General features: G+C 45.8%; 2 protein-coding genes and 1 long non-coding RNA gene across 7 annotated transcripts in view; 2 read left to right on the top strand and 1 right to left on the bottom strand.

Annotated features, from left to right (window-relative positions):
• The window catches only part of G3BP2 (G3BP stress granule assembly factor 2), a 49,266-nt gene extending 47,118 nt beyond the window's left edge, over positions 1–2,148 (bottom strand). For both annotated transcript variants that reach the window (XM_038400453.2, XM_038400454.2), the window contains exon 1: positions 2,085–2,148. The gene's annotated coding sequence lies outside the window, so the exon portion shown is untranslated. The remainder of the gene's footprint in view (positions 1–2,084) is intronic.
• A 728-nt stretch (positions 2,149–2,876) lies between these two features.
• LOC122460052 lies at positions 2,877–7,731 on the top strand. Its single transcript, XR_006281109.1, has 3 exons — positions 2,877–3,032; positions 3,110–5,365; positions 7,284–7,731. It is a non-coding gene; the product is annotated as an uncharacterized LOC122460052 (long non-coding RNA).
• Positions 7,732–9,235: 1,504 nt separating this feature from the next.
• Positions 9,236–21,480, top strand: part of USO1 (USO1 vesicle transport factor) — a 63,451-nt gene continuing 51,206 nt past the window's right edge. For 2 of the 4 annotated variants that reach the window (XM_038400446.2, XM_038400443.2), the window contains exons 1-4: positions 9,241–9,426; positions 13,551–13,637; positions 13,780–13,844; positions 19,364–19,443. In XM_038400446.2, coding sequence (XP_038256374.1) covers positions 9,358–9,426; positions 13,551–13,637; positions 13,780–13,844; positions 19,364–19,443 — 301 coding nt within the window. In that variant the 5' untranslated portion in view covers positions 9,241–9,357. Of the gene's footprint in view, positions 9,427–13,550; positions 13,638–13,779; positions 13,845–19,363; positions 19,444–21,480 lie in introns of all 4 variants that reach the window. The other 2 variants (XM_038400445.2, XM_038400448.2) reach the window with 2 other exon arrangements.

Below are 21,480 nucleotides of genomic sequence, written 5' to 3'. Positions count from 1 at the left end.
AACCTCCATGATCAGGCCCTAAGGCAAGAGATGCTAATAAGTACTATTGAAGTCAATGCGACTATTCACATACCTAAGTTCTTGCAGAACTGGGGGCTCTTAAGTATGTCACAGGCACCTAGAGTAATAAATACCATTTTACAAGTTTCACCATAAATCTCTAACAATGCTAGTCTCATCACAGCTCCATTGACTGACCCAAGTGGCTCTTCCTTTGTGAAAAACTGAACGCCATTGATAGACAAAGTGTTGCCAAAAGAGTTCAGGTACAATACAGTACAATGAAAGCAAACAACCGACAGTAGTTTAAAACTTCAAGTCAGGGACTTGTCTCCTCAGTATAAACACTCTGTAAGTGGAGATACTGTACTGTTAGTCTGAAGACTCATCTCTGAATGGACAAATATTTCATCCACATCAACGATATTGGATAAGCAGAACAACAGAAAGTTGTTCTAAATATACTGTCCACATGCTGGACAAGAGATGCAAAAAGAGCTGACCTGTCAGGAGAGGGAGCATTTTACTTTGAATATGCACATAACATTCACACCACAGAACATCTAAACCTGTACAGGGTGATCAGGGAGGACCTTTTCTAATCCACATGGGTATCTGCCAATTTCAGTGTTAAATCTGGTGTAATAAACAAGGGACATACCCTTTGACCCCAATGTAACCCAAGGATCAACAGAGCTCCTGGAAGGAACAGAAGAGAACATGGCAAATTTGTTTTAAAAGAAGCTGGTCCATCCACTACCTCTCTCACCCTTTGATGTTACCTCTACTGCTGTTCTCTAAATGAACAGAGATTCAAGGAGGGGGGAAATAAAGTGAGGAGACAGCTCTCTCCCACAGAGTCTAGCATTGACCTGTTGACTACCCCTCTAGATGAATAACCCAGCTTCACCCCCAGCAAGGGACGAGGATGCTGAGATTCCTATTCAGGTGTGCTCTCTGGCATCAGCTTATGAGTTTTATCTTCTCTACCAACCCCTCTCTTATTTGCATCCTAAATACTTCCACATATGCCAACTAATACCTCTTCCTCCTTGATGTATAATCCTTTCTGCTATTTGGAAACTACCCTCCCTCCCTGTCACTTTATAACCCTTTCACAAGCAAATGACATCTTTCCTCAAATCAAGCCTAGCAGCACCCTTCTATTGTAATCTCCGACAACTCTCCAGTCTGTCACTTTTCCCAAGAGTGGCACTCAAAACTGAATATTAAAGAGGTGATCGGAAAGAAAACAGAAAAACTAGCACCTGCTTACTTTGGGATCCCCATGCATACGCTGCCTAAAACTACCTTGGCCATTTTTCCTGCTCCCTTCAGTTTAACAGGCACAGAACCATGAACCAAACATGCTGAGCAGAGATACTCCCTGAGAGTTGGTTTAGCTGAAGCCTGCAGGAAGGTTGTTCCCGATGTCAGGCCCTGTAGGAGAGGAGGGTCTGACAGCCCCCTATAGCCATGTCGGAGGGGGGCTCAGTGTTAGATGGAGGAAGAGAGAAGCAGAGAGCAGCTCCCCCCCCCCCCGCAGATCCATCCATGTAAGGGGTTTAGGAACAAGGCAGCTGGCTTTGGACCATCCCTCACACGAGTGGGGACCCGGCCGAGCGGAGGACGAGGAGGGACATGGCTGCACGGGTGAGCAGGCGGCGGCGGCGGCGCTGCCCAGGCTGGAGGGCGAGGGGAGGCACTGCCGGGCCGGGGAGCCGCGATGCCCCAGGGGAGCGGGCAGCGCTGCCGGCCACGGGCCGGGGAAGGAGAGCCGGGGGATGGAGCCACCCGCATCTGAACCGAGGGCAGCGCTGCGCCGTGCCCCTGCCCGCGGGCCACCGCCCCGCTGGCCCGGCGCCTCCTACGCCCGCCGGCGGCTCCAGCCGCCCGATGTGCGGCGGGCTCCGCCGGGGCAGGGTAGGAGCCGCCTCACGGCTGCGGCCCGCAGGGGAAAAGCGCAGCCCGGCCTGGCCCGCAGGGCCTCGGGCCCCCGCCCCCGTGCATCCCCGCCTCACGCCGGCGGAGCGCGGCTGTTGGGCCCCCCGTGGCGGGAGGCCCGGGCCGCGTCCCGCACTCACCTACGGCAGCGCTCGGGGCTCGGGGCAGGGCGCTCCCCGGGGCCTGGACGTGTCTGCGCGCGCGGGGCGGGGCGGGGCGGGGCGGGGCGGGCGGAGCGCGGCGCGGCCTCTCCCGCGGGGTCCCAACGGGAGCGGGATGCGGCGGCCGGGGCTGGGCACGGTCACGGCGCGGCTCGGGGAGCGGGGCAGCGGCGCGGGCTGCGGGCGCTCGCTTCGCGTCTCCCTTATTGTCTCGCCCCTGCGCCCTGCATTCCAGGGCAGGAACCCCCGTCACCACCCTCCGCCAATCAACGGCGCCCCCGCGGTGACGTCCGTGGAACGTTCACTTCCCGCCGAACCGCACGCGGGGTTGAACGGCCGCGACCCGCTTCCGCCCGCGTGACGCAGAGCGGCGGGCGCGCGCGCTCGCGCGCTCGCGCCCCTCGCCGCCCAGGCGCATGCCCGGCGGCTTAGCTCGAGGCCCGGGGATCCTTCCAGCCCAACCAGCAGGGGCGCTAAGAGGAAGGGGCTTCGCAGTCCCGGGGCGGTGGCGCGCGCTGCCGGGACCCTTCCAGCCCAACCAGCAGGGGCAATGGCATTAGCTGCGGGGGTCGCTCCAACCCAATGAGCCGGGGCAATCAGGAAAGGGGGTTTCGCAGTCCCGGGCAGTGGCAAGTGCTGGGGGGATAGTGCCAGCCCCCTGGGCAGCGCCATTAGACCGGTGGAGATGGGAATTGGCAAAACAGGAGGCAGTTGCACTAACCTTAAGGGTAGCGGGGAGGAGGTTTTTAGCTCCGGGCTTGGGGAGGGGAATTTGCAGTCTTGTGGACAAGGGTGACCCGCTGAATGTAGATGCAGGTGCAACTCATGCACACACACAAACAGTACCTGTGTTTTCGAAGTGGCAGTTCTTTACCTAATTTTAAAAAATTGATTTTGCAAACTAGATTCAACTTTGAAAGCAGTGATGTATTTGTGAAATTCCCTTTGGGGAAGGGAGGCTGAGGAAGAAGGTCTTGCCCATGCAGAACAAGGTAAATAGTGAGTCAGGATATGTTTTTATATAATAATTTAAACCACAGAAACATAAAGAGAGGAACCAGGAAACAGTATATTCCCTGGGGATAGGAAGCAATTGAACAAGCAGCAGCTAGCTGGTTGCCAAGAAGAAAATGCTTCACAAAGGGCATTGCTTTTTCCAGTTTACACTAGGCTTTTCTAATGCATCCATCACCGGTATTTAGGTGCCAAATACAAATGTATCCACACAGGACCCTGTTCTTCCTCCACTAATTGGTCCAGCTACTGGTGCTTAGAAAAATATATTCCCCCATGTCATCAATAATCTTTCCATTAGAAAAACGTATGTAAGTTATCAGAAAGAAAAATTGGGAAGTGATGGGTTTGGGGTCATGCACTGAAAACATGCAGATTCATTCTGACCTGTTGTGAGCAATTCCACAGTTAAAAGCTCTCACCCAAAAGCCCTGTCAGCTTGTCGCAGGAATTGTAACTAACTTCAGTATTTTTAATTGGTTCTGTTATTTTCTTCACAGCAAAAAATAGCTATCAAGATACCTATCACAATGTAAAATCCTTGTAACAACCAGGCAAGGTTGGTTTTACCTCAACATGGCCAGTCCAGGTGAACTCTCAGTGGGAGGGGCTTGGGTAGGCTTTTTCTCAACTAACTATCTTGGTAAAAACTAAATTGCCTGGTCTCTAGGATTTACATTGCAATAGATATCTTGATGTAAAAAAGCACTTTTGCAGTGAAGACACAGCCTCTGTTATGATAGCATAAATCCTCTGTGTATGTGAGCGTGTGGGGAAAACACTTTAAACTGGTTTAAAACCGCATTATAGCAATCTAATTCGTTCAATTACTATATAAACCAGCTTAAGACAATAACTGACTGAACTAAGCTAAATCAATCTAAGCTAGTTATTAGCCAGCTTCATTGTGTTCACACAGGAATTTTCACTGTTTTAGCTCAGTTTAAATATTGATTTTAGTGAAATCAATGCAATTTGTGTTTAAATGGCTAAAGTCTCTAGTAACAAACTGAATAAGAGGTTTTGGAGAAAGTTTAAAAGATGTAAACATCCCTACAAAAAGGTTTCCCCCTCCAGACGTCTCTGCTGGGAATCCATACTCTTCCCCATGTTCAAAGTTTCATGTTAAAATTCAAATTAAAAAAAATCTTTTCAAGGTTCAACAATGAAATAACATTTTCTTATCACCAGATTACCAACAGCTCCAACTTCCTACACATGATCTCCTAGAGGAAGGAAAGCAGGCAGTATTTATATTCTGCCCCTTTTCCCAAGACTCATGGTATTAGGTGAGAGACTAGGTGCTTCGCCCGTCCACTGGATCCCAATAAGATTAAAGGCTACGGTGCTAAGTTCTGGATAGCATTATTAGCCTGGGTTCTACCACTGCTATATTGGGTCCACTTGGTCTCTCTCTTTGTTTGCTTTATGCACTGGGGCTGCACTTGCAAGAAGAAAACCTGGAATAAGGTAGTATAGCATAGGACAGTGGTTCTCAAACTATGGGGTGGGTCTCCTCTATAGCCTCCTGCAGCTGAGATAACATTGTTTCCTCCTAGGTGGCTACCTTGGTGGGCAAGTTAGCGACCTATCCCTCAATTAGAGGGACAACTAGCTCCTGCCCTTCTACAAATCAGCTCTGAACTGAACCAGGTTCTCTCCTTTTCTTCCCCCTCCATGCCTGGCATTGGCTGCAGGTATAACGGGGTTGGGCTAGATGGACCCAAAGGTTCTCTTTAACCCTTGCCGTGCTGGCTGGCTCTGCTTCATCATAAGCACCATTTGCAAACAATTATTTTTTTTTTTATTAAAGACCTACATGATCTTCCTTCCAGCCATTAGCAGAGTACCAGAACTGTCTTGCATACCCAATAAAGTTTTGGGATAAAAACAATGCTTAGTAAATCTCAGGTCTGTGATGGGGTGTATCAACCCCACACTGGTGAGGCAAGGGTTAAGGAGCTGCTCTGCCTGCAGGAAGCCACACCCCCTTGCCCTTGCAGGACTTGTTCCTCGTGGTGAGAACATTCAAAAGGGAGCAGCTCAGTATGTAGGCTGACTGAGAAGGAGAGTACATGGGTGGAATGTACTTTAGCTGCCTAGCCAAACAGCTGGAAAGTCATTGATTGATTGACTGTGTTAGCTAAGAGTGATAACTCACTGTCTCTGAGAGAAGGGGTGTTGCAGATGAACCTGCAGGCAGGAAACCAGGAGGGGTCTGAGACCGAGCTGTGAAACAAACACAGGTACAGGAAACGGGTAGGAAATGACCCAGGAAGTGTGAGTAGGGGTATTAGACCCTAGGTCGTGTATATGGCCTACTGCTTTGAAAGGCCCTGGGTGGGAATGTTGTAAAGTAGGGTGGGCTAGGATTCTACTTTCCCCCTGGAGACTGTAGCTACTAAGCACAGTAGTGTGGGACCCTCACCAATAGGTGGTACTGCTGACCTGGGACACATGGCCACCCATCCCCCTCCCCAGGGTCCATATGAAATGTCAGAGCCAAAAGCTTTTTTTTTTTTTCTTTTTCCCCCTATTGTAAATGTGGAAATTTAGTGTTCAGTATGAGACAATTGATACATAGAAGTGATTTTTTTTTTTTTTAAAAAAAAAAAACCCTTTTAGGGTATTCCTGTCAAAGTTGAACATACACTATTTCTAGCACAGTGAAAACAGATAGCTTGGAGTATCACAGCAGTTAAAAAATTGAGTTATTGATTTTGTTTAGGTGTATTGCTGGCTACAGTGTTTGGTTCTCAAACCACAATAATAGGAAAAATCTGATCTTCAAACTTGTGAAAAATTTTTAAAATGATTTTGAGAGCCTGTAATTCTCAATTTGTACCTTTCTTCTGAAGTGACATTAATGCAATCTTCTAATCTAGTCGCTTAGGTTTTATTCTTAATTAAATATTTAATAAAATATCTAAAATACCATTAAAAACTAAGAACAAAATATGAAGCTGTCATCTTGATAGGTAAAGCAGAATATGAATTTAATACTTCTGATCCCATCCGCATACATAGGAAAACAGGTACTTAGGAAGTTGTTAGGTGGGGAAAAACTAAATTACATCAGTCCTGCAAAACTTTAAATTGAATCAAAACTATTAAGAATACTGTATACACAAATCCGCTTTTAACTACTAACTTCCATTACCTTAAGAAGGGTGTGATTCTCTGTACCTTGGGGGAACACCCTACACCCCCATGTTCATCTTTATAAAATGCTTGTGTGGTATCCAATGCAAAGTTTGTCATGTTGGGTATCTTTGGAAGGCTCATGATGCACTGAGCATGGTTGTTATAGAGATGTTATAGGTTACAATTTCATGTATGTAGTTCTGAGGCTGAAAATGTATCCTCATGGCTTAAAGCGAGCCCAGGCAAAAACTCTCCAAGAACAGAGAGGCAGTTCACATCTCATCAGGGCATGTATGGGACAAACCCAACCGAGCCCAGCCTCACAGAAACAAAGGGCACTGGCCTACCCAGCAACAAAAGAGTATCAGGGTTGCAAGGGACCTCAGGAGTTTATCTAGTCCACCCCCCTGCTCAAAGCAGGACCAATCCCCAATTTTTGCCCCAGATCCCTAAATGGGCCCCCTCAAGGATTGAACTCACAACCCTGGGGGAACATCCCAGAGGGGAACATCACAAAGGGAAGTATAGATATTTTAAATTCACCCCTGGAAAGAGGTTAAAGGGACGTAGCAGTATGCAAGGCAGCTGGGGTCCTGAGTAAGGAGGAGGGGTGGCTCAACCGTAAGGGGCGTGGCTTCAGGCAGAAGGGGCATGGTTGGGGGGCCAGACTCCACTAGCCAGCCCTTCAGAGTGGCCTGGCAGTGATTTAAAGGATCCTGGGCTCCTGGACGCTGCCACCACTACCACTACCCCAGGGCTCTGGTGGTGATTTAAAGGGTCTGGGGCTCCAGCCACTGCCGAGAGCCCTGGGCCCTTTTAAATTGCCGGGCCCCAGAGAAGCTGCCCCCTGCCAGTACGGTCGGCTGCGTACAGGCTTTTACTGGTACGCTGTACCCTACTGGCTTACTTTCACCTCAACCTCTTCCATGTGTTTGGGGGTTTTTAAGCAAGAGTTGGCATATTAGTGGTCTAGAAAGGTTTGAGATGTCATCTTAAACTTGGTTGTTTTTGTTTTCATAGATACTTTTCAAAGTTGCTGGAGCCTAGCTGTGACTACAACTTTCTAGAGACCAGGATTGTTTTCTTTACTTCCCCTGTCACCCAAATAAAAGTAAATACAGAAGTGAGTCTCCTTATCTACCTGATCTGGCTCTGGTTTGAGGGAGAAGAGATGCTGCCCATGGGAAAGGGTGATGCTGCACAATGGAAGAATTCAAAATGGATAGGAAGTCCTCAGACACTTGGGGTAGGGGGAGGTAAAGATTTCAACGGGAATTAGGTGTCACATTTCTCTGACTCCAACTGCTCTATGTAATAATCATAAGTTTCAATTAGGAGTAAAGTATCTCCTTGCTATGAACTATACCAAATGATTAAAGGTTTCAGCTTAAACCAAAATACTCAGAAAGCATCCAATTTCAGTTTGGAAACTAGAGCAGAGAGTAGAAGAGGTGACAGTAAAAGGAAGGAAAAAAAAAACCACTCTCCTTTCTAAAGAAATCTTTTTTTTTTTTTTTCTTCTTTGAATGAGTGTACCAACTTGCTTTTCCTAATAGTCGCCAAGGTTCTCAATAGGAAAGAACATAACAAAAAGCCTATCTAATCCAGTATCCTACACATGATGCTGCCCCAAATGGCTATGTATGGGACAGTGGAGAAGCTGTGTGGGTCACTGTGTGACAAAGGATGGGTCAGTGTGTGTTTGAGGGAGGAATGGGGTGTGCATGTGTGGGAATGTAGAATGTAAGACAAGGGTGGGGTTTTGGTCTGTGTGTTGGACTCAGGCCTGGTCTACACTATGAAGTTAGGTCTACCTAATGTGAACGTCCACACTTACTGTAATGCCCTAACTACACCGACATAACTCCACCTGTATGAGAGGCACTTACGATTCCAACTCCACAAGAGGCATCAGGTTTATTATGTTGACAGAGTTAGGGCGACGCAGTGTCCCTGTAGACGCTGCCTTATTATATCAGTTGTTGGCTGTCGTTCTTGTCAATTTCACAGCTGCCTGCTGGAGCCCTGAAATTAACAATAAAGGGTGGTAGGCTCCTTGCTGTGAACCCCCTGGCTCACAGCTCAGGCACCCCGAGACTCTCTGAGCTGGGTGTCTTTCCCCCCCCCAACCCGCACTGGCCCTCTTCAGTTGGTGGAAGAGCTCCTGGTGAGGATGCGCACCACTGACAGAAGGAGGGTAATGTGGACATGAAAAACTACAGTAATTATTGTGGTAGCTGTGAGTCAACCTATGTTAGGTCAACTTAAGTTTGTAATGTAGACATGCCCTGAGGCTCAGTGTGTGTGGAGTGGGTGCATGGGGAGGCTCAGATACTCTGTGTGGGTTGGTCAGTGGGTGTCTGTAGTGTTGATCAGGATGAAGTACGGTGTGGGAGGGTCTAGACAGGGTGGGGGAGGCTCAAGCGCTGCATGTGGGTGTTGGTCAGGGCTGGGGGATGTTTAGGTGCTGTGCATGGGGGGGGAGGCTCAGGTGCTGGGTGCGTGTGGGGTGTCAGTTCTGGGAGAGGCTCGGGTGCCGTGGGTGGGGTTCAGACACTGTATGGGGGGAGTTGGTGAGTGTGAGGGGGTTGAGGTGCTGGGTGTCAGTCAGGTTGGAGGCTGAGGTGTTGTAAGGGGTCAGAGGAGATATGTGCTGGTCGGCGGGGGGGGTCCTCGGGCACTGTGGGAGCAGAAGTGCTGTGGGGGGGAGTCAGGCACGGGGTGGGGGGCTCAGGTGCTGTGTGTTGGCATTGGTGGAGGGCGTGGGGGCGCAGGCAGGTGCTGTGGGGGTGGGGGGGGGGGCTCAGGAGCTACGTGCCTGCGGCGGCTGCCCCTAGCTGACGCCCCCGCAGCCCTTCCCCCACCGGCGCCCAGCGCGGGCTGGGCCGGGCCTGGCGACCGGCTCCAGCGGGGCCGCCCCGCCTCTCTCGCCCTCTGAGCGGCCACGTCGCTGCCACGTCTCGGCGCAGGCGCCGCGGCTGCTTCCGGCGCGGCCGGATGGTGGAGCCGGGTGCGGCCCGCACTTGCCCCCGTCCCCGGGAGCCGGAGCGAGCGGGGCCAGGGCAGCGCGAGCCCGGGCCGGGGCGGGCCCGCCATGAACTTCCTGCGGGGCGTCATGGGGGGCCAGAGCGCCGGGGGGGCCCAGCCCTCCGGGGCCGAGACGGTGAGTCGGGCCGGGACCCCGCACCGCCGGGCCGGGCGCCGCCAGCGCCAGGAGGGCCGGGCCCGGGCCCCCTGCGATGGGAGCGGCCCCAGCCCACGCACGGCCCCGGGGCGCCGCCTTTCTCGCCCGCCGCGGGGCCTGGGGCGCGCCCCGGCGCAGAGCCCGGGGTGCTGGGCCCGGGATCGGGCTGGGTCTCCGGCTCTGCCCCCGAGCGGGCGCGGTGCCCCTTCCCTAGGCTGACCGGGGCCTGCGCTCCCCGGTGGGGCCGCGGCTTCTCCCCGGCTCCGGCAGGGGCGGCTTCCTCCTCCGCAGGCAGCGAGCCTGGGCCCAGCTGGCCGCCCTTCACTGCCGCCCAGGGACCTGCTACACAGGGGGTGGCTGGCGTCTGAGCGTCCACAGGTAGCTTGCCCCGGAGACCGGGTGAAACCCGGTTGCTGTAACCAGGCTAAACCCCCGTCTTGAGGCTTCTTACAGGGACACGGCTAGTGTCTGTTGACCCTACAATTTAAGCGTGAGCAACTGGTTACCCTGACTGGGAGATGTGGTGTTTACAGGAGGCCCTTAAACAGATGGACGTTCAGCCTGTTGGAGTGTAGCTTGAATGGAGAAAAGGAGGACTCGTGGCACCTTAGAGACGAACACATTTATACGAGCATAAGCTTTCGTGAGCTACAGCTCGCTTCATCGGATGCATGCAGTGGAAAATACAGAGAACATGAAACAGTGAATGTTACCATACACACTATAAAGTGATAATCACGGTGGGCCATTTCCAGCAGTTGACAAGAGGAACAGTGTGTGTGAGGAACAGTACGGGGGGGGGGGGGGGGATAAACATGGGAATTATTTCCTTTATTCTGAGAGAGTGGTTCTGAAAGAAACAGAATTCTGGTGACGGTCCTCTGTTGTACCTTACGCTTCAGCTATGTAGCGGTGTTGGAGAACTCTTCCCTAATGATCCACGTTTTTCAAACATGAAGTCAGATTAGGCTTTTAAATACATCTGTGTAAATCTGCAGTGAGAGAGCAGAATTTGGCTTTGGTAAGGAAGAAACAAGTCACGCTTTCCTGCCCCTTGTGAGTAACATTCTCAAGATAAAATAGCTCAACTACAGTTTGCATTTATTCTGTAGACCAAATTGAAGTTGCACTTTAGTCACCATAAAAGTTCACCACCTGAGTGGCTAGTTCTTGAAAGTGGGGGTTAAAAGGTTTCAGTGCAGAATTTAGCAACTAATTCCTTATGCAGGGTTTAAAATGTAAAAATACCCTCCAAAATTATCATTTCTCTTATGTCTTTTATCTTAAAAAATGATTGATTAAACTGTGGATAAAATATTAAAGAACCTCTAATTAGGAACATAGCTGAAGTTTGCTGTTGCTGAAGTTTGCTGTTACAGAAGCATTTTCTAAGTTATTGTCTCTGAAAATAGAGTGGACAGCTTGGTTTTGGCTCAAAGATGCTTGCATGCTCTATCTCTTTGCCTTTCCTGTTATAAACAAGTAAGTGGAGTGAAACTGACAAATATCTTGTGCGAAAGAGCAGGATCTTATACGTTTTTGGGTTGGTCTGCCCTACAGAGTTAGGTCCATATAAGGCAGTTTATGTCGACCTAATTATGTCAGTGTCTACACTAGAATGCTGCTTCCACCCAAGTAAGTGCCCTGCTATACCGACATAATAACTCCACCTCCCCTATAGGCATAGAGCAAGAGGCAGTGTCCCTGTAGACCAGGGGTAGGCAACCTATGGCACGCAAGCTGATTTTCAGTGGCATTCACATTGCCCAGGTCCTGGCCACCGGTCCAGGGGGCTCTGCATTTTAATTTAATTTTAAATGAAGCTTCTTAAACATTTTAAAAAATCTTATTTACTTTACATACAACAATAGTTTAGTTATATATTAAAGACTTATAGAAAGAGGCCTTTTAAAAATGTTAAAATATATTACTGGCATGCAAAACCTTAAATTAGAGTGAATAAATGAAGACTTGGCACACTACTTCTGAAAGGTTGCCGACCCCTGCTGTAGACACTGTATTACTTACATAGGCTGTTGGCTGTCATTCTGTTAGCAGCAAGGGCTCACAGTTGGAATCATGAAATTGACAAGAATGTCAATTTCACCACTGGTAATCTCTGTGCTGTGAAATTGAGCCTGGGCAGGGCTCACAGCTAGGACTGTCACCCCAGGTGGGTGGGGAGCCCCATAGGGCTGTCAGTGCCTCACAATGCCCCACTTCAGTCAGTTCAAACGCTCCTGGTGAGGATACGCTCCGTTGACAGAAGGAGTGTAGTGTGGACACCAACAGCCGATTGAATTACTGCAGTGGCTGTATGTTGACCTAAATTAACTCAACCTAATTTTGTGGTGTAGACAATCCTTCTGACACTCTCTGCTATCCAGAAAGGAACATTTACAATGGACAGAGTGGACAGTCCACACCTTCAGGCTAGTTACAGTTACAGGCAAGCCAAAATCACTCCAGTTGCTTGAAAATGCTGTTGTCACTTACTTTATAAATAGGATTTGCTGTATTTGTTGTAGTCCTTGTTTTGGAGAGCAAGGGGTTAGTTTATGATCAGGATGAAATTGTTTAAGTTATTAGGGTAAATCTAACTTTTGTTATGCAAACCTTCATGTTTTCTATGTAAAATAAACACAGAGGAAAATTTCCTCAGTTTAAGGTCTGAGTACATCAAAACACAGCTGAATTATATAAATTTATTAAAATCAGTGACTTTTTTCATAAAGTAGAAGAGAGTAGTTAGAGAAAGGAGGTCAAGAGTTTTTGTCCCAGCTATGACATTGGCCTGCTGTATGATTCCCTCTCCATTGCATCCCCATCTGTAAAAACAGATAAGATACATCACAGATGGCAAGGCTTAATTTATATCTGTAAAGTGACTTGAGATCCTTGCATGAAAAATTGTGTACTGTATTATATGGTGAGTAAAACAGTGCCCTTTCCTTTAAAACTAGAATATGGAAAAAAAATGAAGACTGCAGGGCGTGAGGGTCAAGTATATGTGTACTTTCTTGTAGCTAGTACTACTTACAAGGGTTCTGTGGCTGCATGGCCAGGTACATGCATTCTGGCTCTGTATGAAGATAACACTACCACAATAAATCTTGTTCTTTTTATATTAAAGCTGTATATAGTTTGGTTAAGTAACTTTAGAGTCCTATGGGATGCACAAGTCCTGTGAAGGTAGAGTTAATTCATATGTAACTGGAAAGGGCTTAATTTCCAGATAAATAATATAGTGTCTGATTGAAAAGGAGGACAGTTTTTAGATACTAAGGAAAAGGTACGAACAATAATGTCACTGGGGCGGGATGAGGTTACCGTTATCCTGCTCCTTCCTGAGTTAAATAACCAAAGAGGCTTTCTCTAAAGTTCCATGAGTCAGCCAATAGGCATAACTTTACTTCACAGCAAGAGTTGTGTTGGTTATGCTTGTTGCTTTTTGTACAAGTGTGCCTACACTAATACGATTGCAGTAGTGAAAATCCTTGCTCTGTACGCTGTATCTGCACTGGTGCAAAAAGTCACTGTGCAGGCAAGGCCAACAGTCTATTGAGAGCTTTCTGTGTTCTGTAACTAAAGATCACCTTGTGGCTACTTTTCTGGGTGCACGCGCTGAGATCCAGAACATCAGAAAGCTCCCTGTGTGGCAGAGTGTGGCTTTAGGGAAGGCTGAATGGTGGTTACTATGGGTGGGAGTTAGTCATTTCACTGTTCATCTGTATGTGAAGATCCAGTTAAACAAGCTGTTCTCTCTAAAAAGTGAAGTGGGATAGAAAGAACTGGCATATTCAGCAGAATTTCTAAAATTAAATGTTCTATTAGGAATCTCTACTGGTTCTTACTTTGGTCCTTGGTGAACTTTGAGTTTGCTCTTGTCTCATTCTAGATTTTTATATCTCAATCATTATATTCTGTTTTCCAAGTGTTCTGTTCTGCAGTAAATTAATTTACCATCCGAACAAAAGAAATAGGAAAATAGTCAGTTGTTTCATGCTAGTTTTCTGAGCTGCTGGCTATGGAGGATCTTGAATTTGCTATGGAATTAGTGTTACTGGATCTCTCTTGATGCAACTATATGTTGTTTGTTTTAGATTCAGAAACTCTGTGACCGCGTAGCTTCATCTACTTTATTGGATGATCGAAGGGATGCTGTACGTGCTCTCAAATCATTATCAAAGGTATGTGTTGTATTTTTTCTATAGTACCATGAACGTATACAGTGCCTTTTGTGGCATTCCATTTAAAAGTGTAGTCTGCAGTTTGCACAATATTACTAATTTCATTTTTAATACTACTCTTAATGTTTTATTTTCTGGACAGAAATATCGCCTGGAGGTGGGGTTCCAGGCTATGGAACATCTTATCAATGTTCTCCAGACAGACCGGTAAGCACATTTTAACTTATGAAAATGAACTGAGTCGCAGTTTTCTTAAACTACATCCTGAAATAGTATTTAATAAAACTAAACCAGACCTGTAATTAATGTGAACAGAATGCTAAATTTTATTAGTAATTCTCCTGACAGATTAAACTTTGCTTACAGGACCTGCTTACAAACATGTACATAAGATAAGGAAGTAGGAAACAAAGAAATTTAGGGATGGCAAATTATAATAGCGATAAGGTAATAATGGCGATACAGAAGTGTGTGTAAATACAGCAGAAACTTGCTAATTTTAAAATATGTAAAATTAGTCCTGTCTGGATGACTAACAAATCAGAAGTCATGATATTAATAGACTAAAGAATCAAGTATATAAATATTAACAAATGTGTTAGGGCAAAAGGAGGATAAGATATAATTTAACAATTTGTAATTAGGAGGACTAAATATGGAATCAGTCAGTCTTATTTACTGGTGTACGTAATTTGGAGGGTTGGTACAATGTTTTTTATATGGAACAGCGTTCATTTTGACAGGTTAAGGCTTTGGAGTAATAGAATAACTACAGCTTACTGGTGTTGAAAGTGCTGCTGTCAAGGGAAAAATGATATTCATCTGAAATTGTCCCCGTGTCAGAAGGAAGAACATAGATTATTTATGTAAGCTGCCTCACCAGTTGATCTACTTATAGCATTTGACAGCACTGTGTGTAGTAACTTCCTCTTTGTATTTTCATCCACTACTGTGGCATCACCATCATGTGCTGCTCTTTCCCTTCCACTTTGGAAGTGTATAATAATGTAGTCTCTTACCCACCTGCATCTCCACACACAGCTAGGGTAAGAAATAATCACAAGGGTGTCCAGCTTATACGTTGCCTGCACAAGGACCTTGGACTCTCAGGTGGAAGTAAGGAGGGTGGTGGGCAGGAGAGCATCTTCTCACATCAAAACCAAGAAAAAGTGGGAATTGAATGCCAGGGCACGTCAATAGCCTGATATTGGCGCCAAGGGTTGGCAGCTTCCCCTTGGAGACGTATTGTAGCAGGGCTAGAAAACAAGCACTGGTGAGCTAGAGACCCCGCTGACCCTATTGGTATGGCTGCAGTGAAATACCAGAGACAGGAAGCAAGCAGGCATTTCTCCCCTGGGAACCCTCCCATGTGGCCAAAGGACAGACAGAGTAGGAGCAGAGGGCTTGCCTGTGACTGCTATTCAGTCTGGAAGGGGGGCATTCACTTTGGGGGGCCCAGCTCTCTTAATTTACATCTGCTATGTTGCCCACGTACACTTCCCCTGCTGCTCTCTGCTACTCAGATAGGGGAGGAAAACAACTGAAAGGCAGGTAAATTCTGAAATAGACTTGTTTTAAGAAGGCTCCCCTGGTCGCTGAAATTCACTGGTCACACGTTCCCAGAGGGAAAGAACAACCGCCACAGGTATCTGAATATTGTCTGACCTGTAGGGTAGGAACGATTGGTACGCAGGTTACTGAGCCCAGATGCCCAGCAGCTAGCTCTGAGTCGAGACAGTTATATACAAAGGAAAATGGAGAATATGTTAAGTGTAGAGGAGTGTTGCACTTAGATTAATCCTTAGGTTGGTTCACAGATCTGGGACTCAGCTTTCAAAGCTAATTTTCCTTTGCTGCTCGGGTTGCTGGAAGTTGGAGTCATGCAGGCGTAGTGCTTGTCACTTGCACTATCACACTGATCTAGACTTGTCTTGGGCTTGTGCCTCGGTAGTAACCCTGTCTGTGTTCTTTCTGTGACTTAACATAAGCATGGGGATACAGGAATATTAGGCAGGAATGTTACTTGTTTGGGGTAGGACAGAGTAGCAAAATGGGGAATAACTTGCTGGCTTTTAGCGAAGAGCCTTGGATCCCAGGCCTCAGGGAATAAAAAATGCTATGGGGATTGGCTCGCTCTTGGAAGGGATGGTGTGGGAGGGGCAAGCAACAAGGAAGGCTCAATGAAGACTAGGGAAGCCCCTGGCTGGAGGAGAGGGTGGCCAGTTGAGAGTAAATGTCTCCCTATAAAACTGAGAATAAGAGCTTAGTGACCGAAAGGTAAAGGTTCATAGTTCTAAATCTGTGCTTTGGTCCGGGAAAGGTGTCTTTTGCTAAATTATTTCAATAAACCTGCACATGGGAATATTCTCACCAATTTCTACCATCTCTAGGATTATTGAAGTGGCTTTCTGTTGTCCTTCTATGATGTCTTACAACTGCTTAAGAGCAACTGAAGCAACTTTAGTTTGACAGGAATGATTAGCCTCCAGTGCTAACTTCTGAAATTGTGAGCTCATTATTAATGTCTAGTTCAGTGGTGCTCAACCTGCGGCCCAATCAGCAGACAGCTGCGGTCCATGTGACATCCTCAGGGACATACAGGTAGTATTGGATGCGGCCCACATAAAACATTGTGGGCTGCATATGTGGCCCGCAATGGTAAATAGGTTGAGAACCACTGGTCTAGTGTGAAAGTCACTTTTGTTGACAAAGTCTTTGTGATGTAACTTAACAGAATAGCATCTTGATATTACCCCTGCATGCTAAGAAATATGTCTCCTGCCAGTCAGATAGATAGCCCTTGAGCAAAAAGAGAGAACATTTAAACTTCCAGCATGCTACTCTTTGTTTAAATGTGTGAAACTTTATTCATGTGCTTTTTAAACTAGGCGATCATGTGTAGTGAATAGGCATCTTTCCACTTGATCACACTTCGGTACTTGACTTTAATCCCACCTAGACAGTGCTATGTGAGTGGCATATGCAGATTCATATGTTGATCCTAGTAGAAAAATAAACCATCTTGGTTTGTATCGTCATGTGTTACTGGGTGAGTTACATTTCTTCTGCACTTCTCCCATCCAAGTACGATCTTCCTCTTTTCTCTGATTTGAGTTGCTTCTTCCAACTTCTAGACTTGTTTATCCCAGCCCAGAAATGTTCCTCTTCTGTGTTTCAAGTAAACGTATTGTTCCACTCTTCCCATGGTCTCTTTATAGGCTATGTCTGAACTACGGACCTTACAGTGGCACAGCTGTACCAATCACTATAAGGTCTCCCGTGTAGCTGCTCTTTGCTGGCAGGAAAGAGCTCTCCTGCTGGCATAATTAAACCACCCCCAACGACCAGTATTGGCTATATTGGCAGGAGAGCCTCTCTTGCCAATATAGTACTGTCCACACCAGCGCTTTTGTTGGTGAAACTTAGGTTGGTCAGAGATGTAGTTTTTTTTCACATGTCCCGATTTTATAGGGACAATCCCAATATTTGGAGCTTTTTCTTATATCGGCGCCTATTACCCCCCCACACACCTCCTGTCCTGATTTTTCACACTTTCACCCTATTTTCACACCCTTGACCAACAAAAGTGCTAGTGTAGACAAAGCCATAGTTTCAACATGTTACTTTTTGTGGCTTCCCTCATGCTCAATTCCCTGACTGATTGCAATGCAAACACTTAATTTTGTTCTACAGAAAATTGGTTTCTTGAGCTAATGCTGCGGCTACACATGATCAAAAGTTCTGCTGTCCTAAAGCTCAGCAACACTCTAAGGTCAGCACTTATGATCTGTAAAACCAGGCTTTTACAAAAAAAATATTAGTATATGTTTCCATTTTATGCCAACAGAATGCTATTGCCATTTAAGTTAAAGTTCTTTTGCTTGATTTGCAATCCACATGTGACCGTTCAGATCTGAGAATCGGAAAATGAAACTGTTTGGGAACTGGCTATTCTGTTTTTATTCTGGAAGCTGAATGCAGTACAGAATGTAAACCATAAATGGTGAAAAGAAAACTTGATTTTTAAAATGCCTTTAGCTTTACTGAAGTAGATAGTTTAAATTTGCTCCTCTTCCTGAAGAACTCTGAAGTGTGGGGTACTACAGAGTGCCATTTGGTCACCCCTCCTCTCCAATCTGTGGAGGGGGCCATTTTAAGGGTTAGTGAAGAGCATGGAAACGCAGTGTTTTCAGTAAGCTGCTGACACCCAACTGTGTGTCTGTCATTTGACTTGAACAGTGCAGTTCAACACCTCAGCCAATGTCTAGTTGAGAGTAGGGCATGGATGAAAGCAAGCTGACTAGGATCAATCCAGACAAGACTTAGGTGGTGATGGTGGGTTGGGGGAAGCAACTGAAGAGTGTGTCCACCATTAATTACTTGGTCCATAAATAGTGGGGTTATTTTAAACCCTGTGGCTACTGTTTGGCAGTTCTGTTACAGCAGTAACTCGGTGATCTTTTTCCCGTCTGTGTCTGGTTAGGAGATTGCTGCCTTTCCTTTCTTATGTGTCCCTGGCTACTGTTGTCCATGATTTTGTTTCCTCAAGATTAGACTATTGCAATGCTCCCTATATTGGTCTATACCCTTAATAAAACCATTCAGAGACTGAAGCTTATTGAGAAGGACATCTTGCTGGTAGCATGTGACACCATTGCTTTGGGATCTGTACTGGTTGCCCATTGATCCCCCAGTAGAGTTCAAGGTGTTGGTTTTGATGGGTAAAGCCCTAAATGGCCTGAGACTGTCTTACTGGAGGGATTGTCTCTTACTCTGTGCCATACTGCCACAGCAGTGGTCAGCAGGGGCACTCAAGCTGGATCACCCTTACAAAAGAGGAAGTTGGCAGGAAGTTCCATGTGAGTGTTCTGAGACTCTGGAACTGCTCCCCACTTAGGTCTGAAATAGCCTGAACTTGGTGCTTTTCAAGGCACGCTGCAAAAGTGACAGATGTTTGATGGGGTTTTTGGAGAGGGCTGAGGGTTAGCGTCTCACAACTTTGAAGTGGGGGAAAGAGTCCAGCTGTCTGGCTAGCGGAGTTCCTGGTGAAATTACTTCTGCTTCTGGAACTTTATTGTGGTGATTTTATCTACAACCTTAGAAAGATGTCCCTTTATTTTAAACCTAAATTTGTTTACAGCGTTAAGTACAAAATCTTAACGTGCAAAACTCTTAAGATCTTCCATGAAATACCTTGATTTCTAAAGAGATGTCTTTGTTAACTGATGTGCTAAAGAAATTAATCTAGATATGTGATCCAGGTTCCTTGCAATTGCAGTGATTAGCAAACATCACTGCATCAAACGCAGCTTGAAAAAAGAGCTAACAAATGGTAGTTCGTGCTGATCAACTTGTATAGTTGATCTTGAAATGACATTTTTGGAGATACTCAGAAGAGATGGAATGGCTTCTGAAATGAAAGGCATGGTAGTAATTACGTTGCTGAGCATTTTTGTACTGGCTCTTAATTTCTGAAGTGATTACACCCAAGGGGAATGAAAGTAGGGAAGAAGATTTTGAACTCTACAGTGATTACACAGTTCCACATCTGTAAAGTGTTCCAATGTGTAAAAAAAAAAAAAAAAAAAAATCCTGTGACAACATAGCGTTTTCATTTACTACAGTTGTCACTGCTAATATATCTCTGTCCTAGGAAGGAAATAATATAAAGGAAAAAAAAAAAGTGGAAATAAGTCATTAAAGAAAAGTGTTACTTCTGTTCACAGTTCAGATTCCGAAATAATTGGCTATGCTTTGGACACTCTCTACAATATAGTATCGAATGATCTAGAAGAGGAAGAACAAGGTAAGCCTGCAGGAGTAACAATTGTCATTGCTTCCTGAAGTTAAATGCAACATTCATGTTTACTCTATAATGATTTACTTTCAAATGATAAAAATGTAATGGTATGCAGTTTACGAAACACTGTTCCTTTAATGGGTCCTTTCTTACGATAGTACCACTACAATAATTTGTCTGAATGCAAGCAATATTGGTCAACAGTAACTTGCCTTGTAGTAATATGAAATCCTTTAACCCATTTCTTTCTGTAAGTACATATTTGGAATAAGTATCTGTTTCAGTGGGGATTTTCTCTGTAGTTTCATACTAAAATACAACAATGCTCCACAGAAGGATTATCTGACACTAGACTTAAAATGTGATTGCAGATTAGTCAATATCTGGTACTTAAAGCTAAAACTGAGATGAATGGCCCTGATTAAACGATAGGCTTCCTTTTTGCTCACTTACCAATGACTGTTCCTTAGAAAATATGGATTCCTTGAAAGCCAAAGGTGGCTGTGCATGAGTGTGAAAATATTTTCATTGCCAGCCATGCAACGGCTGTCAATTTAGGATGGAAATAATAATAATACAACCCAACAAACACCTCTTCCCCTCCCACACTAGTATTTCCACATCTGACCAGAGGCATAATACATTTGGTCTTGAAACTTGGTGTTTTTAGCTGCTCGTTATAACAGCTTATAAGAAGAAAAAGGTAACCAAGGGATTAAATAGGAGGCTTAGGCATCATGACGTGGGTTCCCAGTTCATTGTTAAATGATAAAATCACACCTAGGCAAATTTAGAATGAGACTATTTGATTGATCATTGGAGGTCTTTGAAGGCTTTTTCTTGAACTGTAGAAAAAATTGACATTCTCTCTCTTGCAAAATGATTACTGCTAAAAATGATCCTTAAATAGCCTAATATAAACATAAAATCGTTAGAGAATCTACTGTAAATCATAATTATGATTTGGGAAAAAGGGTACTTCACGTTAAAGACTGTATATTGGAATTTGCTCCCTTTTACTATTAACCAGTAACAGCTGGGGAAATTCCTGCTGCATAGAATTGTGTAAAACAGCTATCCAGTTGAGCGAAAATCTCAAGTTTTCAGGCTGTTGGGCAGAGTGAGGGGCCTTGGGTACAGCAGCAACGAGCTGTCAGACAGGAGCTGGACAGGCCTGGCTCATGTTGGCCATGCACATAGCGCCTGCACTTCTCCGCATGCCCGAGCCTCAGTCAGTAAGACTTCTGCAGTGCTCTAATAACCAGTTTGTGGCAACTGAGGAATGGAGTGATTGGATCTGGACTTCCTGGCTACAATCAAGTATTCATAGGCAGCTACCTCTGCCTTCGGCATACAGCTCAAGAGCATTGCAAGTAACCAGAGGACACTTACCACCTGGTTGTTGATTTCAATTCTGTGTAGCTCTGCTATTGTGCTGCTGGATATTTTTTTCAGTTTTGTACTTGAAAAGCTGATACTGGGTTTTGGGGTAGAACAATTCCTTACACAAGTTCTCCAAAAGTTAGAGCAATGTATCCTGGAAGAGAGGCCTTGCTGGAAGGTGTGTAGGTTGACCAACACGTAGAACGTAATGTAATGTCAAGATATGGGCAGAAATGGAATCGTGCTTGGGCACTTTTCTAGAATTGTTGCGCCTTCCCTTGCATTGCTGAATGAGACTTGCAGCCTGAAATTCTCAAAGGAACTAATAAGATGTATGGGAATCTTGCTTCAAATTCCCACCTTATTGTTTCCCTCTCTTTCTTATTCCTATTCCCGCAAGTTCATTCAGTTTCCTCTTCTCGTGCAGTCTCCTTTATCGAAGGCACAGGCATCGCTGGTAAAATCTAGAGCCGTAATTTGGAGTTTCTGAACAAATAGGCAGCCCTGGTGTAAGCAGTTTTTTGGCACTGGCCTTGATAGAATACCCCCCCAAAGGAGGGAGGCTCTGACATAAGAACATTGCGCTCAAATGGCCATTAAAAACAAAAATTACTGGTCTAGTATTACGTGTGTGTGTGTGATCAGAAGTATTGCAGGAGT

Source organism: Dermochelys coriacea, chromosome 4, assembly GCF_009764565.3.
Source record: "Dermochelys coriacea isolate rDerCor1 chromosome 4, rDerCor1.pri.v4, whole genome shotgun sequence".
NCBI lineage: Eukaryota > Metazoa > Chordata > Testudines > Dermochelyidae > Dermochelys > Dermochelys coriacea.
This window is presented reverse-complemented; position numbering and strand designations above follow the sequence as displayed.